This window comes from Oculina patagonica, chromosome 5, assembly GCF_052425735.1.
Source record: "Oculina patagonica isolate OP01 chromosome 5, crgOcupat, whole genome shotgun sequence".
Taxonomy (NCBI): domain Eukaryota; kingdom Metazoa; phylum Cnidaria; class Anthozoa; order Scleractinia; family Oculinidae; genus Oculina; species Oculina patagonica.
In genome coordinates this window covers 19,724,392-19,741,821 of record NC_135762.1, presented here as the reverse complement: position 1 = coordinate 19,741,821, position 17,430 = coordinate 19,724,392, and the positions used below count along the sequence as shown (strand labels likewise).

General features: G+C 39.6%; 2 protein-coding genes across 2 annotated transcripts in view; both read right to left on the bottom strand.

The window, feature by feature from the left end:
• The window catches only part of LOC144655041 (C2 domain-containing protein 3-like), a 68,204-nt gene extending 60,972 nt beyond the window's left edge, over positions 1 to 7,232 (bottom strand). Inside the window, exons 1-3 of the mRNA XM_078515261.1 lie at positions 7,011 to 7,232; positions 4,900 to 5,101; positions 4,636 to 4,742 (exon numbers count right to left, since the gene is read on the bottom strand). Coding sequence (XP_078371387.1) covers positions 4,636 to 4,742; positions 4,900 to 5,101; positions 7,011 to 7,086 — 385 coding nt within the window. The 5' untranslated portion in view covers positions 7,087 to 7,232. The remainder of the gene's footprint in view (positions 1 to 4,635; positions 4,743 to 4,899; positions 5,102 to 7,010) is intronic.
• Positions 7,233 to 10,544: 3,312 nt separating this feature from the next.
• On the bottom strand, positions 10,545 to 17,404 carry LOC144653172 (uncharacterized). Its single transcript, XM_078513112.1, has 6 exons — positions 17,257 to 17,404; positions 15,016 to 15,167; positions 13,408 to 14,252; positions 12,220 to 12,415; positions 11,727 to 11,822; positions 10,545 to 11,146 (listed from the first exon to the last, which is right to left on the bottom strand). Exons 1-6 carry the CDS (start codon positions 17,328 to 17,330, stop codon positions 10,890 to 10,892), a joined length of 1,620 nt encoding a protein of 539 aa, XP_078369238.1. The 5' UTR covers positions 17,331 to 17,404; the 3' UTR covers positions 10,545 to 10,889.
• Between the last annotated feature and the right edge of the window lie 26 nt (positions 17,405 to 17,430).

The window sequence follows — 17,430 nt, the reverse complement described above, 5'->3', positions numbered from 1 at the left end:
ACGTCAAGGATGGTCATGCCTGTGTAGACCGGTTTATTAAGAAAAAGCTTACTTTTTCGCATGGCTATTCCAACCAGATCGTTTGAAAACATTACATGTCTTGAATACAATGGGCTTGCAACTAATTTTCTTATTTTCTTTGTTTCGTCGCTGCGCACTATTCTTATGTCTACACGGTTTCTCAGGTTTTCCATTGTTTTTCCAAAAACTGAGTTATTCATCAGCTTGTAAAAGTTCTTTTCAAAGTCGCTTTTCGCTTCTTTTCGGAATTCTGTGTTCATCCGGATGTACGGCTCCATCCACGCCTCTTGTTCAAACTCTAAGACCCTGTGCACTTTTTTGAGTTTCATTCCCTGTTTTAGATAAAACTGCAAGTTTCGGTAATGCACGACGTAATTGGTTTTGTCTTCAAGAGTTAAAACAAGCTTTTCGGTGTCTGGCGGGTGCAAATCAAGATTTTTTATTGTTTTGTTTTGGTAAGGCGAAAACATTTCTTTGTTTATTTTCTTTTTCTCTGGTGCTAATGGATAGCTGTTGTGGGCGTCATGCAGCTCTTTCGGGTATTCCAAGTCCACCTCTAAAATCCATCCAGCTTTTGCATACTCTTTTTTTGTCGTTATTTCTTTTTCTGTTGGCATAACCTTTTTCCATCTGAAACCACTTTTTGGGAGCGGCTTGCTCATTGCCCACCCGTAAAGGTTATTCGCATCGAGGTACGTTATGTATATTTTTGGCTGGCTCGGGTCAAATCCCTCAACATAAGGGTTGTTCGCCTTTGCATATCTCTTGCTTACCATCGAAATTCCGCCTCTTATTCCCCTTTCGACAAAAAGATGCATTTCATAGTCTGTAAGTAACTCAAGCTCCACCCCTGTCTTTTTCAAGAGTGCGTCCCAAGAAAGGCCTGGCGTCGTGTAATAATTCGCGGGATCCAACCCGTACTTCTCAAGACCGAGTTTTCGGAAGCTTTCAAAGACGTCGGCTAACAGGGTCACGTCTGTCTTAACGTACAAATCGTGGTAGTCGCCCAGGGTCTGGCAGCCAAAGGTTTTCCACACTTTTTGCGCATGTTCATACTCTTTATCTGTTATGTGCTCGTCGTTAAGTTTGCTGTAAAACTTTTCTTTTTCTGGCAAACTTGTTTCTTTAAATCTTCCCCATGAGTCCATGTATTCGTAAGGATAGATTCCCTTTTTGCAAAGAAGTTCAAAACATTCTTCGCTTTCTTCAAATTCTAAGTTATCCTTTGTTATATTTAATGACTCCTTTGGTATCTCTTCTACAAGTTTTTCAAGCTTCCCAGGTAAAAAGTTCAAGCTGTCAATAAACCTTAAACCCCCCAGTGAAAATGTGATGTATTTTTCCATGTTGTTTGCGACACATTTTACCTCTTTCTGTGCCTCTTTTGAAATCTTTGACATTGCCTGCATTAAATGGTGTTCATCATAACCCCTCAGGTTGTGAAATGCAACTGGTATTTGAACCTTTTTCGGATCTATTCGCATCATAAAGTTACAAATGTTGTGTGCGGCTCCTCGAAACTTGCCTGTTATGTGGCAATGGTCTTTTACCACATCCTTGTAGTTCGGCTGGATAAGCGGCTTGTGGCACGCTAAGCAGTTTTTTTGGTTTTTCGCTGCTAATTTGTGTGTTTCTTTTTCAAGCTTTTTTAGCTTATAGTGGGTTTCGGTATCCAGGTTTTTTTCCTCTTTTTCCTTTCTGTAATAACATTTTTTGTGCATCTGCCCAAAGTAATTAAGCTCCTTTTTGTTTCCAATCCAAACTGGCAAAGAGTCCAAAAAGTTTTGTTTCATTAGCGTTTCTTCGCAAATGTGGCAATTGGTTGCATTTTTGAAGTTTACCCAGTCTTTTGCCGTCATCACAAGAGGTTTTGGCTTTGACAATTCATATCTTATTTTTCTTTCTTCACTTAAAAGACAGTTCAAAAATACTTCAACGGCGTTTTGTCCTCTGTACACAAATGTTTTTTCGTGTTCACCATCACTCCTTACAACTGTGTAAGCAAATCCGCATGCCTCGTGCTGTTCTGTTTTGTCTGTGTAACTCGGCTTCATGTCTTTCACTTCTTCACCAAGGTCTTTTCTTTTCTGGCGCTCCTCGGCCGTTTCGCGTTTACATCCTTGCATCTTTCTTAACAATGCCTCAAAGTCGGCGTAAATTACAAAAGGCGCTTTCATTTGTTTGTGGTAGTTTTTAAAAGAAATAGTGTTTTTCCCCTCTTCCGGCATTTCGATTCTTGTTGGCCTGCCGTTAACTCCATTGCAATATTTTTCGTGCTTTTCGAGCAAGTCTGCTCTTGTAAAACCGGTCAAGCACATCATGCAAAAGTGTTTTTTGTTGTGTGATTTAGTCTGATCGTAAAGCAGAGCGCATACTCTTTTTACAAAACAGTAGTGCTGAATTAATCCTGACTCAATTAACATAAGGTTTATACGGGAAATGCTATTTTCTTTTTTGCTTGTTCTGAGAGGTATCACACAGTCGTCTTCCCATCCAAACACATTTATTGCAAGGTTGTTGTTTTGCGCCTCAAGCCTGTCAATCTGCTTTAGAGGCGTTGGAAAATCGATTCCATTGTAGTTTATTCCGTCGTCAACTGGGTATCTGCTTGTTCTTTGCGGATTTTTCCCATCTCTTGGCGGAAATAATGCAGCTCTCAAAGCCCATTTCAAACATTCGTTATCCCTGTTTTGCACGTTAATAACTGCTTTTTTGTTTGCCAATTTTGGTGGTAAAGGCAGATAACTCCCCCCTCTCAATGGCTGATAACGCGCGACATTGATATACGCCATTTCTATTCTTTCAATTTTCCACCCCGAGCCCTTCTCTGACCAAGCCTCAATTTCTCCCTTTGCTTTTTCGATAAATCTGACAAACTCTTTTTCGATTTCTTCTTTGGTGTTTTTTGAAAACACGTGCGGTTCTCTTTCACTGAAATAGTGGTTCATGTGTTGCGTAACTCCGTCTCTTTGTATCGAAAATTTAACTTCAAGTCCAAAGCTTGCTTTTAAGCTTCGTAAGTCATCAATTTCGCTTTCCAAAAGATCATAAAACTTTTTTTTGTGTTTTTTTGCAAAAATTAAAAGATCTTTGTTGTTTGTGTCAGTTTCGGGTATGTCCATTTTCCATACTCTAAGCCATTCGTTAAAATCGGTGTGGGCGAGTGAAAAAGACAAATTTCTTTGGGGGTTTCTTTGAAATTCACGGAGGTTTTCCTCCATCTTAGCTTGCAAAACTTCTGACGAATATCTTGCGGCAGCCATCTGTTGCATATACTAAAGAAAAATATTTGTTCAATTGAAAAATAAATATAGCACACAGGTGGCGCTCTCTGTTGCTGCGGGCCGTTAGAGGTGCCGCCAACGCCTTTTTTGCAACTCGTTTCGCGAGAGGGGTAAGAAAGGCGTCTTGCGTTCCGCACACACATGTAAATTAGGAGTTGTGGACACAAATTGTGACAAGGAGCGAGGCGAGCCAGGGCGAGCCGAGCGAGTTGTCACGGTTTGTGCCACAACTCCTAATTTACATGTGTGTGATGCAGTAAATTTTGCCATAAAGCCCAAATGTTGCCACCCGGTACCCCCACCCCCTGGATCCAAAAGGTGACCCCCCTGACAGAATTGCGGATGGGCCTATATCTGAAATTGATCAGCTCATCAAATACTATCACTGTGCTAAATTTGGTGGTTGTTACTCAAAGGATGCAGTAAATTTTGCCATAAAGCTTAAACGCCACCCACCCCTACCCCCTGGGTCCAAAAGATGTCCCCCCTGACAGAATTGCGGATGGGCCTATATCTGAAATTGATCAGCTCATCGAATACTATCACTGTGCCAAATTTGGTGCTTTTTACTCAAAGGATGCAGTAAATTTTGCCATAAAGCTTAAATGCCACCCACCCCCACCCCCTGGGTCCAAAAAATGCCCCCCCTGAAAGAATTCCGGATGGGCCTATATCTGAAATTGATCAGCTCATCAAATACTATCACTGTGCCAAATTTGGTGCTTTTAACAAAAATCGCACAATTCACCCAAATTTATGCACCATATTGCCGGACTATAGGGTTCCAGGTAAGAAGGTCTATGGTCATAGACACAAGATTAACAAATTAATGGATGATTTGGCAAAGCTCAGATCTATTGACCTCTAACAACCCTTCATTGAGACCCTATTGTTTTCCAGCCCAGGCTAAATTTTCTTATTTTCCTGCCGATGTTAAGCTGAAAATATTCTTGTGAATATTCTTAAATTATAGGTTTAGTTCATTTCTGTTGTGCTGTACATATTACAGGTACCATTTATCCAACTATTAGTAGCATCAAGCATTTGGCTAGTGCAGGTTTTTATTGTTTTATTGGCTAATTTTGCCATATAGAGAAGGGAAAAAATTATGGTTTAGCTAAAAACATACAATTGCATTATATTGTATTTCCAAATTTTTAACACACAAAATTATATTCTTATTAAAATCTCAGCCTCGGGTTAATCCTTAAAATATTCTTAAACTTTGCAATGGATATTCTTACAAAATAAATTCTAATACAAAAAAAAGAGTGTACCACCTGAGCACTATAGTCACCACAGTATAGCACACTACATGGTTTGTACTCACCTTTTAAATAAGCATTAAACTGTCTTGGGCCACTGCACACAGCATATCGTACACAAGTCAATTTTGGAAAATCTCTTGTCTGATCATCTGCTTTGTCGTCTAAGGGCCTACATTGAATGCAACAAACAAATACTTCATACCAAAACCAGCCAGGGGCAAATAAATGTGAAACAAGTTCAACCTTGTGGAAGTCAAATTTTAAAGGATTAAATATATCAGTAATGAGAAGCACCCTCTAGAACAAGAAAATAATTACCAATATACCTGAATAGTACCCCATCACCATCCTCTCCCCACCATTTGAGTCGTACTTGGACATCTGCAGGATACCTGTGGATTGTCCAATTAATTGTTGGTACTGATACTCGTAGGAAGCACCTTAGGTGGCCATCCACAGAAGGAGGGAGACTGGTAACTACAGGAATTCTGTCATGATCAGAGACTGTACTGGGTGGAGTACTGGAGACTAGAAACAAATGCAATGAGAAAGAAAAGCTTGACTTGAAAATATTGGAAGTTTGATGTACATGTAGCTGTCAAACTTAGTCTAATTGCATAATAATTATAAATAACAAGGATGGGAAGTCTTATAATTAACAAAGATTAACCTTTCTGAGATTCAAACCTACTACCGTAAATGATCTTATAAACGCCCACTCTACATCTCAAATAAACGCCTTGTATCTAATAAACGTCCCCTGTAAGGTGTTAAGTTTGTATTAGATGCCCCCCTCTTATAAACGCTTTGTGTCTATTAGACGCCCCCTCCAAGAATCGCCTCAAAAACCAAGGCAATGTTTCAAGTCATAAAGTGAAATCACACAATTTACTTATAACGTCGCTTGCATCTAAGCGTGAACACGTGCCGCCGAAACATGATCTAATTGGGTATCAAACGTGGCATGATTGGTCATCAAACGTTTGAAGTTTCGCAGACCGTAACGGCAACTTTCGCGCCGAAACTTCAAAACAATTCCGGTTTCGAAACAGTCGAAATGGTGGAAAGATTGGATATCAAGTCTTCCTTCGACAAATTGATCCTGATCTGTGTCGATATGCATTTGCAGGTTCACTTGAATCCCTTCTGGTGCAAAGTTTCGCCTGTTCTCAGTGTTTATGGTGAGCATTTTGAGCGTGAAAGTTGCCGTTACGGTCTGCTAAACTTCAATGTTTCATGACGAAACATGCCATGTTTGATACCCAATTAGATCATGTTTCGGCGGCTCGTGTTCACGCTTAGATGCAGGCGACGGTAGTTTCTTGCTTGAATCGGACATCGAATCTGAGGCCAGCAATGTCAACAAGGTTAACCCCCATATGATGATAAAACATCGATATTGAACTATGAACGACATCTCCAGGCTTTGCATTAGCGCAGATTAGATAAGTCTCCAACGCACAAACTTTGTTTTCTATCTTACTCCACAAGCAACCTACGCGTCTTATTTGTTTTGTTGACGTTGCTACAGTTTAAGTGAAATAAACGCCTCATATCTATTTAACGCCCCTCCTAGAACCTCTTAAATTTAATAGACGCCCTGGCGTTTATTAGATCATTTACGGTAAGTGGATGGTACTGACAGTAATAACTCTAGTGGTGGTTCTTTCACCATAAGGATTGACATCTTTTAATCTAAGTGAGTCTTACAAATGTCCGAGGCTGAGAGGTGTGCAAGGCAATGCAGCGAGGCAAGCGAGATGAGGCATGGAGGCATGCGATGCAGAAATCCCTACTCCAAATAAAAAGGCTAACCCCAAGCTAGCTTAACTAACTGTAGGCTAACCATTTACCAGAGTGCCATTAAGGCTAACCAAAGTGCTATTTAGTCTAACTGGAATGGATTACACATCTTGCTGCCTCGCACTTTGTGTGATGACGCATAAATCAATAGCCATTGTGGTGTAATTACATGAATAAAAAAATGTATATATAAAAAGGCTATGTACACTAAGCATTTGCGATCATTGAGATCGTCATAATGAGATGATGGTTTGCCCGGCGGGATGATCTCGCTTGGAATTGACTGATACATAACGAAAAAACATAAATGGAAAACCTCCAACGATTTTTTGAGCCCCTTATCATCTGACCCGTTGCAATTGGTTATTAATACCTTGCCTTTAAAACTCTGGAACCTGATTGTTGAAGATAATTACGTCTTGCTGGGTCGTGCATGTACTGAACGCAGCTAAATACAATGGACGGATCAGCTCTTCTGATCTCCGCAAATTCGAGAAGATCTCGATAAACATTTGAAAGTCTGAGTTGGATTGAGCGTTCCTACGCACCTACAAGTCACTTAAGGTTTATTGAACTTTCTTTGCTTCCATTTATCTTGAATCCACCCTGCGAGCAGGGTGAACCATACACATACCTGCTCGTTTCTCTTTCTTGCTCGAGTTTGAGGCAGTTTTCGTCTTCTTTCCAACCTTTTTCTTGTAGTTTACCATTTCAAGTCATAGTAACAAGTATTTTCATAAAACAGAGTGTAGTTAGCCATGCCGCAAACCAAATGAATGCTGCAAATCAGTCAAATTTGAAAAGTAACAAGATGGTTTGACTTTTCCCGCCATGTTTTTTACCCAGGATTCACAACAAAAGAATTTCCGAAACGTCGTCATATAAAACCACGTGAACTGTCACAGATACTTCTTCACGAAACTTTATGCGTCGCCCGGGAGGGGGGGTGGGGGGGGGGGGAGAGGGGGTACTCGACATAATCTCGGAGGTGTGGCCCGGTCTCCTAAACCCTGACCCTAAAAAACGCATTTTTAAGGTGTTTTTGACCTTTTAAGGTCTATTATAAGCTATAATAGCTCCAAATCACTCAAAACGGCCCTTGAAACGCAAAATGCATGCTTGTTTTTCTTCAGAACCACGTTTTAACAACTTTTTAATTCGTGCCTATCCCCCACCAGGGGGCAAGGAACTAAGAAGAAGAAGATGCGCACAAATCAAAGTTTGGACATCCTACCACTTTAGGCTTTTCGTTTTTTACATTTTTTTTTCGCTTTTCCTTTTTCTCTTCTTCCTTTCTTTTTGCTGCAGTGTCTGGCCTTCTACCAGGCTTCTTTTTAGTAGACGAATTTCCGCGAAAGTGCAAACGAGGCAAGAACTACTTACCATGGGCAAGCAAAGGGTGGAAAGGGGAAATTTTCCAATGAGTTTTTCACTAAAATTTTGAAGCGTTTTGGTGCATATTTCAAGCTCCATCAATCTAATCACGCTGGTTTAGGTATCGTTGGAAAGGTCTTGGTCTGCTTCACAATTTGAGCGTAGATGTCGCCTTTCTGGGTGAAAGGTGATGACGTCACAAGCGGGAAAAATGGCCGGATCCTTGTCGGCTGGTTTAGGCCGGTTTAGGCGTCAATGGGTTAAGAGAGAATGCAAATTTTTGATACCCTGTCTGAGATATAGACAAACACCTTATTCCTGGCTTTGTTGTAATCGAGAATTGAGCTAAGTATCAATGTCGAAATCAACGTATTATAAAGTCAGCAATACGGAAGAATTTGTGAAAATTCGGTTTGTAGCTAAGTTTGTATAAATTTACACCTCTGAGCCTATCCTGTTTGACATTAGTCCATGAAGATACCCCGTTTAAGAGTGAAATACATACCCCGTTCAAGACAAAAAAGCCTGAAAACCATACCCTATTGGGCCGCACGTCCCATTCTAAGCACTTCAAACAAGCAAAGATAATAAAAACACAATATAATCTTCAAAGTAGTCTTCAGTGTTCACTCGTTCAGGTTCTTCCGGCTCTGAGCTTCCTCGTTTCGTTGCAACCTTCATGATCAAAAACTCTTCTACTTTGTTTGAGGGTCCTAAAACGGGGAGTATAAAATCCCATTTCGCAGCCCAAATTTTGCCCAGATCCCATTTCCCAGCCTGTTGTTTTCCCGTTCTTTCAAATCCCAGTCCCAGTTCTATTAATGATTCCGAGTCGCAGTCGCCCAAATCCCATTTCCCATTTTACCCTTTCAGGTCCCTCTTGTTTGTTCTAAAGCAGTTTGCTCTAGCCTTGTGGTTCTGTTCAAACTGAACAGTCTTGTGGAAATCTAAGGAGCTATATCTCAGGTGTGGCTATGTTTGATTTACCCTTTTCGGCTCAAAGTATCAAGTCAGAAACTAAAATACGCAAGAAAAAATAATGATAGTCGAAAAGCTTTTTTTCAGAATCTTATCGTCCAAATTTTTTAAGTCCGAACATTTTCGATGTAAAAGTGCTAATCATAGGTCCTCATCCGTACAAGGCCTAGCCTGCGAGGCCTTTGCCTGAACGGCATAGACCCATCCCTTAGCCTGGAAGATAAAGCTAAGCTACGAAGAATGTTGCTTTAGTTTTTTTAGAAGTATTTAAAATTGAAATGCATTGAGTGCACTGGCGTATTGAGAAAGACCCACCGAATATTGACCGAATAGGCCCTTATCGATTGTGCTAGTAAAACTCCCATTATGCTATTAGCAGTTCAAGAATTTTTTCCAAAATATGCTCGTTTTTGAAAATATATATATTACTTTTTCTAAAGCATTCTTTTTGATGCGATCATGAAATATGATTTTTTTTTTCACGTCAGATAGATGCCCCATGGTGTTGTATTTGCCTCCTTGGTGCTGCCAAATATGGTTTTCCCACAACTTGGGGGAAAAACTGGCGCATGCGCATGCAAGTTATCCTGGACTCTCTCTTCTCGCGCCTATAAAGGACGCGCGGTTAGTCTGAAGGTCAACCCCTTGCCCCTCCTTTGGGGGGAATGTGGAGGAAGATCTTGCAATATCCACATTCTTCACAGTCGATGCTCGCCGGCTTGCTTTTTCGCTCAACGTCACAAAAAAAACTGTTCACAGGTTACATGAAAGGACCACACTTCTTGGTAGCCAATAATTTCACAAAAGACAAAGTGCAGTTAGTTTCGTTGAGCGTACGAAGTAAAGCTAAGTCTGCGTCGAGCCATTGGTGGCTCATACCGCCGGAGCTTATCCCGCAGTTCTGTAGCATTAAGCGCCTAGGGGAATTTCTTCTCCCTAATGGATGGGAAAGTACTCCATCACAGGGTTGCCCCCAGCTAGTATATCTGAGATTCGCTCACGTACAAGACAGCTCAGCATACGAAAATGCGTATGAAATATTTTTTGAAATTACAGTCAACTCTCACTATAACGGACACCTTCGGGACCACAATTTGTTGTCCGCAATAGAGCCGGAAAGTCCGTTGACGCGAAGTTATTTTCAGTTATTCTTAATATCCCCCTGGACTTCAACTCCTGCATTAATAACGGGGTGTCCGTAATAGCGAGGTGTCCGCAAGGCGGGAGTTGACTGTAATATTTAATTGCTTATTTTTTTTACTCTCTAAGAGAAGGAAAACTTTATCTTTGAAAAACCTTAACTATCAAACATCTTCTGCTATAAAGGTGTAACTCGTGTTCAGAGGGTAGGCAATTCTGCGACACATTCATACCTTCGTTCTTAAAAGCGTTGGATTCCGTTACATTGTTACCATTGGTTTTTAATGGTATTTTCTTCACGAACGCCTTGTTACGTGGACTTTCAACTTTAACTTCATGTTTTGAGGCTCCCCCAGCGGTTTCAGGAACAAAAGGAAAATAAGACTGGAAACCGGCAAAAGCTGTGTTTCTGATATTTTAGAGTTTTTTGGGACAAGGCAACATGAGGGAAATTATTGGGGGAAACAAGAGAACACGGATCCCACCGCAAGCCTAAATGGAATAACAATAGCGACGAAACATACCCCTAGCTTGAATCTCAGAAGTCTTCCTCTGGTCATTCGTTCCCGAGAAAAAGACGTCGTTTTTTCTACAAAGCGCGCGACCAGCGGTGGACATCTGAAATTCAGGTTAAAATACCCCAAAACGGCAAACAACAACAAATACCAAAGCAGAACAGAAAAGACAAGAGATGAGCTTACTCGATGCGTTTTATTACATTTATCTTATATTTTTGCTTTGTTTACTTACGAAATCATCACGTTTCAAAGTGTCGAATCCTAAACGGCTGCCATGTTTCCTCAACAAAAACAGCTGACGAAAAGAAATTAAAATTACTATTAATTCTATCCAACGTTAAATCACAAACTGAAGATTTTTTGCTGCTTTTACTTCTGGAATAAGTATAATAACTCTTTATAACAATTGTACTTTCTGCTAAAACTGTACATGCAGTGTACACAAACGTATCAGTATTGCTACATATTAAAAGTCTTTGTAAAAAGTAAAGTTAGCGCATGCACTAGTCATCGTCGTCATCTGAACTGCTGTCAAGCCTTCGTCTTTTTCTGCTGTTTACGTTAATGTCCCGCTTTTCAGGAGAAGCATTCAACGCACGTTTTCCTCTTCGTTGTTCTTCCTCAGAATCGCTGCCATCACTGTCGACCACTCCTTTAAGTCGGCTGAACAGTTTGGGGCCATCCAAGTTTGAGACGGTGAAGGGTGTGGGCTGGTTATCTGACCCTCCACGTGTTCTTCTTGTTGGACGCCGACCATCATCTGAAGTATTGAAAAGATGTCTTATTACACCTTAAACGCCTTATGAGTATCACGTTACATTGAACGATCCTTACAGGTATTAATCAACCTCCATATGTATTGAAAACCAGTTACCGGTAAATCAGGTTCAAGTTTTAAACATGTACATGGTAAATAAAGCCTTTTATATCTTAGACAAGCAATATTTCAGTGTTTAACTCGTACACGAGATACAGGACCCTGAAGGTAAACAAGAAAGTGAACACAAAACTGGAAATTATACAGCTACAGTCAGATAATGTCCACACAGAAACAGATTACATAAATTTTGACATTTAGCAACAAGTTCAATGTTCTAGTCATCCACGTTATGTAGATGTGCACAAATGAAAACTTTTAACCACACCCCTTAGCTGATAAGGGAGGTGTGATGGCCTAATGGTTAGCATGCTGGGCCCTGGATTGAGTGGCCTGGGTTGGAGCCCTGGCCAGGATCATTGTGTTGTAGTTTTGGGCAAGATACTTTACTCTCATAGCGCCTCTCTCTCTCACGGTGTATAGTCAAGGCAAGTATGAGTCAAGCCAAAACATGTTTTCTCACCTGCTGTGATGATATTGCTGCAATCCAGCTCAGCTATTTCATCTGCTTCCTCTTTTGCCTGCTTAAACTTCTTACACATAACAAGTGTAATTCTCCCTGCAAAAACAGTGAGATAACATGATGGAGCTCTTGACACATCCACCTTTCCAATTTAGTGGGGACCCATAGTGGTTGTTAAAAAATTCTCCATAGTTGCTGTAAAGGTGATATTAGAATTAAACATTTCCTTTGCTATGTCATTTGCCAGATTATTTTATCAGTCAGTCAGTCAGTCAGTCAGTCAGTCAGTCATAGTCAGTCAGTCAGTCAGTATCAGTCAGTCATCAGTCAGTCAGTCAGTCAAGCAATCAATTTGTCACTTCTATAAGTTCTCAAAGATTACAAAATTCAACCAGACTTCAAAAATTGCCACAAATTGCCCAAAGCCTCACAGGCTGGGAATAACATTCTATTGAACAAATTATGGCTTATGCTATTACATGATACTTGTTACCTTCAAAGCCAGTATCTCTTCGCAGAACTCTTTCTAAAGTTTTCTCCTTCTGGGACATGGAATCACACTCAGCAAATAGTTTAACATAGTTCTTATGCAGTCCACAGGTACGGACAAATCGTTTTAAGTTCTTCAATCTAATGCTGTCTGCGGATGGTGGAGAGGATTTCTTCTTTTTTTCGGCAGAGCTGTTATCCTGTAACGTAGTCAAAATAAAAATTAAAATAAAAAGGGAGAGAGGTTTTTAAAATTACAGCACTTTCCAAGTTAGTAATAGCTTATTTTAGTGGTACACATGTAGTTTTTTAAACCGTTATTGGACGCTTCAAATTATTTTTATCAGATTACTGAAGTGAAAACTATGAAGCAAATAAAAATTTGACTGTGGGTCCAAACTCTAATAAATTCACAGAAGATTTCAAAATATGACAAGAACAAAAGTCATGCCACTTGACATCTGATGAACTTCTGTATTATTAGACAACAGACTGAAGTACAGCCCATTTAACTTGAATGTTATTAACTTCTGACTTATTCGCTTAGGCTCCTCATGGAGCAAAGGAATGAAATGATCAAATTTTCACCCCTTTCAATTTTAAGCAAATCAAAGAGAATTCCACAATAGATGTAAAATGGCATTTTTTGTTTTGAAATATCTGTACTAAGTCCGGAGGCAAATTAGGGAAAGTGATGACGTCATTTACACAACTCAATTTTTTGTCAAGAATGAAAAGGGAGCTATCTTGGTCAATTTCTTTAGAGACCAGTGAAACTTGGCAGAGTATCAATTCTACGGGCAACACTCTTAAGGTTATGTGAAGAAATGTGTATGACGTCAGATATAAAATCTGCAGTTCCCCCAAAAGTAGAAGCTACTAAACTGAATAGTTAATTCACCCTTGGATTTGTAGAGTGGCTTAATCAGATAATGCCTCTGGGCATTCCCACCCCAAACCTTCAGAGAACTACTGGCAAAGGCCAGACTGCAACACCAGGAACTTTGTGCCCTTTTCTTTGTGATAAGTGTGTGGGATTTTTTACGTCCCTTGCTGACCATGACACTTAAGATGCAGGAGACAGGGCCTACCTGTAATTTATCATCCTTATAAATCTGAGAAGACTAGAACATCTAACCATTTTCAGATGTCATTGCAAAGGCAACACATATTGTACATGTATTTCATTTACCTTTGACTTCTTTTTGTGTTTCTTTTTTTTGGTTTCATCCTCATCAACATCTCTGTTGTCATGGTTGGGTTTACTCTTTCCAACTCTCTGTTCTTGTTCTTCATTAATTTGATCTTCACTGTTAGAATCACTAGATAATGCATGTTCATTTATTTCATGGGATCGTTTCTTCTTAGATGCACTCTTTTTCCTTTGGGCTTCCTTTTCACTGTTAGAATCACCAGATTCTTCATCATCAATCTCATGTGATATTCTTTTGTTTCTAGATGCATTCTGTTTTTTGGGGGCTTCCTCTTCGCTGTTAGAATCACCAGATTCTTCATCAATTATTTCATGTGATTTTCTTTTCTTCCTAGATGCATTCTTTTTCCTTGGGGCTCCCTCGTCACTGTTAGAATCACTAGAATCTGTATCTTCATCAATTTTCTGTGGTGTTTTTTTCTTGGCCACATTATTTTTCCTTGGTGATTCCTCCTCACTGTTACGATCATCTGACTCTTCATCTTCATTAATTTTCTGTGATCTTGGTGATGCACCATTTTCCCTTTGTTCTTCCTCTTCATTGTTTGAATCATTTTGCTCCTCCTTTTCATGAATTTCCTGTGAAGGTTTTGTCTTTGATATAAAATTCTTTTTCTTTTGTACTCCTTCTTTGTCAAGTTTTTGTTCTTCCTTTTCAGACTTATTACTGAGGTCATGAGATATTTCTCCCACACATGAGTCATTGTCACTATTTAATTCACGCTTTCTTTTCTTCCTTCTTGAACTGACAGATGAAGATGATACAGTTGTGTCACTTACATCATCAGTTTCAGTTGTTGTCTGAGAATCTTCCACATTTGATCCTGGGAAACAAAACAACACAGTAAAAGCTGACTAAAAATAGCGTAGCTTTGTAGGCCATTAGAATGAACACTTTAAATGTTGTTTAGTAACATAAGAATGGTTGGGCATAACCATCTCATGTGACTTTTTTGATCTTTTCTGATTTTGCTTGTATGTGACTGTTATTTTGCATACAGCCTTTACTGGAGTAAAAAAAACATTTTGAGACAAATCTCTGAGATTTAGCCACGTCTTTCCCTTTTGCACATTGATGATTTTTTTTTGAAAAACGAAGAATTTTAAGGCTTTAGATTTACAGACAGTGCTGCCACACATGTGAGGGAAACAATAATGAAGGGTTCAATCTTTGTTTAAAGATGGAAACTTCAAATAACATTACATTCACATTTAACATTAAATAAGTGTGATGAAATTGGTCATCAGCTCGTAAAGGCACCTGTGGCATCTGCTATTACTCCATTCAATAATCTCACCCCACCCACCCAACCCATGAAAGAATAGGAACAGGCAAGACCACAAAACTGGAAGCTATGTCCTCTTATTTTTTGGAGTAGTGTCGTGGGTTCTTTAGACTAGCTCCCTACCAACTGAGCTAACACACACTGGTATGCCTGGCCTAGATGTGTTTCGAACTGGATAATTTTATTGTCCCAGGGCCCCAATGGATACCAGCCTCGTTGCTGAATGAGCCACCCTGATTAAATAAAGTTTCCTTACCTTAACTTAACTCACTGCCAAAATGTTAAATGCATTTATAATTACCTTGATGCCCATTTTGTTCCTGGTGCTTGTTAGAATACAAAGTATAAATATCATGCACAATGTTTTTGAAAACTTCCTTTTGCTCTGGGTCAAGTTTCTCTAATCCCAATTGCTCCAGGAACTGTTGCCTTACTGATTTTACTGTCAGGTTTCTGAAAAGAAAGATGCACTATTTCAATGTGGTCATTTAACTAAGAACTGCTACATGTACAATACAAACTACCGTTATTAAAATTGCAGACAGGAACTCTTATACTGCAATAAAAATGTGTAAAAAGTTTTGATGCTGTATAATTTAACTTTGGTGATCAGATGAGAACCAGTGCTTTTCTTATGGAATCAGCCCAGACAATACAAAGGGTCAACAGTCATGAAACTAGAGAATTAAAATTCCTGGTTTAAATGGATCTTTAAACATTTCGGCACTTTTTAGCTAAAACTGGTCTAACCTTAAGGTCGCGGGGGACACCTTAGGCTCATCATTATGCATTTATTTAAAGCGTATGCACGAAGTACAATGACTGACATCAAAAACTTTACGAGATATTTATGACTGGACAAAAATATGGGCGCGTGCGCGTGATTTGTAAAAAATCCCTGTTTCTTTGATATTTTAACCAATTTAAAACAACACTTAGCGATATACGTTTATATAGTTTGTAGGAAGTCTTTGAGCTTATTTTCATCTAAATTTGAATATTTCTGCAAGTCAGAGTAATCACAAAAATATTCAGCATAAACAATCGTGTCCTGTTTAAAAACGCATTGTTCTCACCATAAAAGCGTGGAATATAATTACCATAATTACATCTCTCCTTGGCAAAATGATCGTATTTAGGTCGGGACACCTTCGGAAATCTCAAAGTTTGGACTTTTCCGACCATTTTGTGGCAGAGAATACAGCACGGATACAGAACTTCATGACTTGCCACTGCAGATAGGTAAACTATGAATACTGAAGTGTGTCATAACAGAAGCGGAATTTTAAAAGAGCGCTTTTAGAAAGAGGTAGAAGACATTAAATTCAAATTTGCACACTTAAACCGCCGTAACTTGCTGGAAAACTTTAAATTAAAAATTCCGCTTCTGTTATGACACTCTAGAGGTATTGACTGATTAGTTTTTGACAAGATCACAGTGTGCTGTCTCCTACTCGTTCCGCAAACTCTGCCACAAAATCATGTTTTTCCCAATTTTGCACTCACGAGGCTATAACATCGGCGTTAAATGCAATCTACCAAATAAAAGACGACATTCACAATCTTTCATCATTTCTTTGTGTCTCTGTAAAATTTGAGCATAATCGCACCCATAACAGCTGAGAAATAAGCGTTTTAAAAGATGCAGGTCAAGCAAAATTTCCCTTCATGAATTTATTCATGCTGTAGGCATCCCCCACGACCTTAAGCTTTATTAACTGATTTGTGTGATTCTTAACCCTCTTATGTTGCATCTGCGAATGATGCCACAAGGAAAGCACTGGCTCTCCTTCAATCGCCGAAGTTAAGCCATGTTGGGTAGGGTTAGTACTTGGATGGGTGACCAACAGGAAATACCCTGGGTTGTGGGCTTTCCTTTTTCTTCAGCCCATGGCCTACCCCACATCAAAAATATGGTTTATTCTCCATCACTCCGGAATTCCTTATCGAAATCCAACTCAAAATTCTAACTCAAAATCCTAACTCTGCAAACTGGCAACCTCTAGCGCAGGAAGGTTTCATGTATTTAAATCCCCTGCAAAAGTAAATTTGGTTGATTGTATATACTTAGGGTAGTCCATAAGGGTGGTCTGCATAGTGGGGGGGGGGGGTCAGTGGGTAGTCTGAGAACTGTTGGTCAGTGTTTTTAAGTCACCCCACCTCTAGCCCCATTCAAAGAAGAGCTGGAGCAACTTAGCTGAAGAGCTCTGGGATAGAGAATTATGATGGATTTGAAGTCGGACACATTGCTACAAACTGCATATTTTGGACTGTACATATTTTACATCTGTGGTTTTTATTTATTGGGGAGCTGATCAGCTCATTCGGCTGAGGCTGAAACTTGAAGGCACAGTAAGCAATTCACTGATATAAGCTTATACTTTTGTAAGCGCTGACATTTTTCCACCAAAATTGCTTCATGTCAAAAAAGGCTGCATATGTTTTTACAACACTTCTCTGACACAAGCCGTCAAGGGAACCGTTTGACTGAAAATAAATCAACGTGCCGAGTATAGACATAAATGCAAAAGCTACAACTCACCCAATGTCATCGCTTTTCCTGAAAACTCTGTGCACAAATTTTCTCATCGCCGATTCATCAATGTTTTCCGCCATCTCAAGTTTTATATTTCGATATTTACGACTTCACTTAGTTCATCTGGGATTCACTTTGCATTCAGTGGCGGGAGAATGCTCTCGCCCCAGCAGCGCTCGG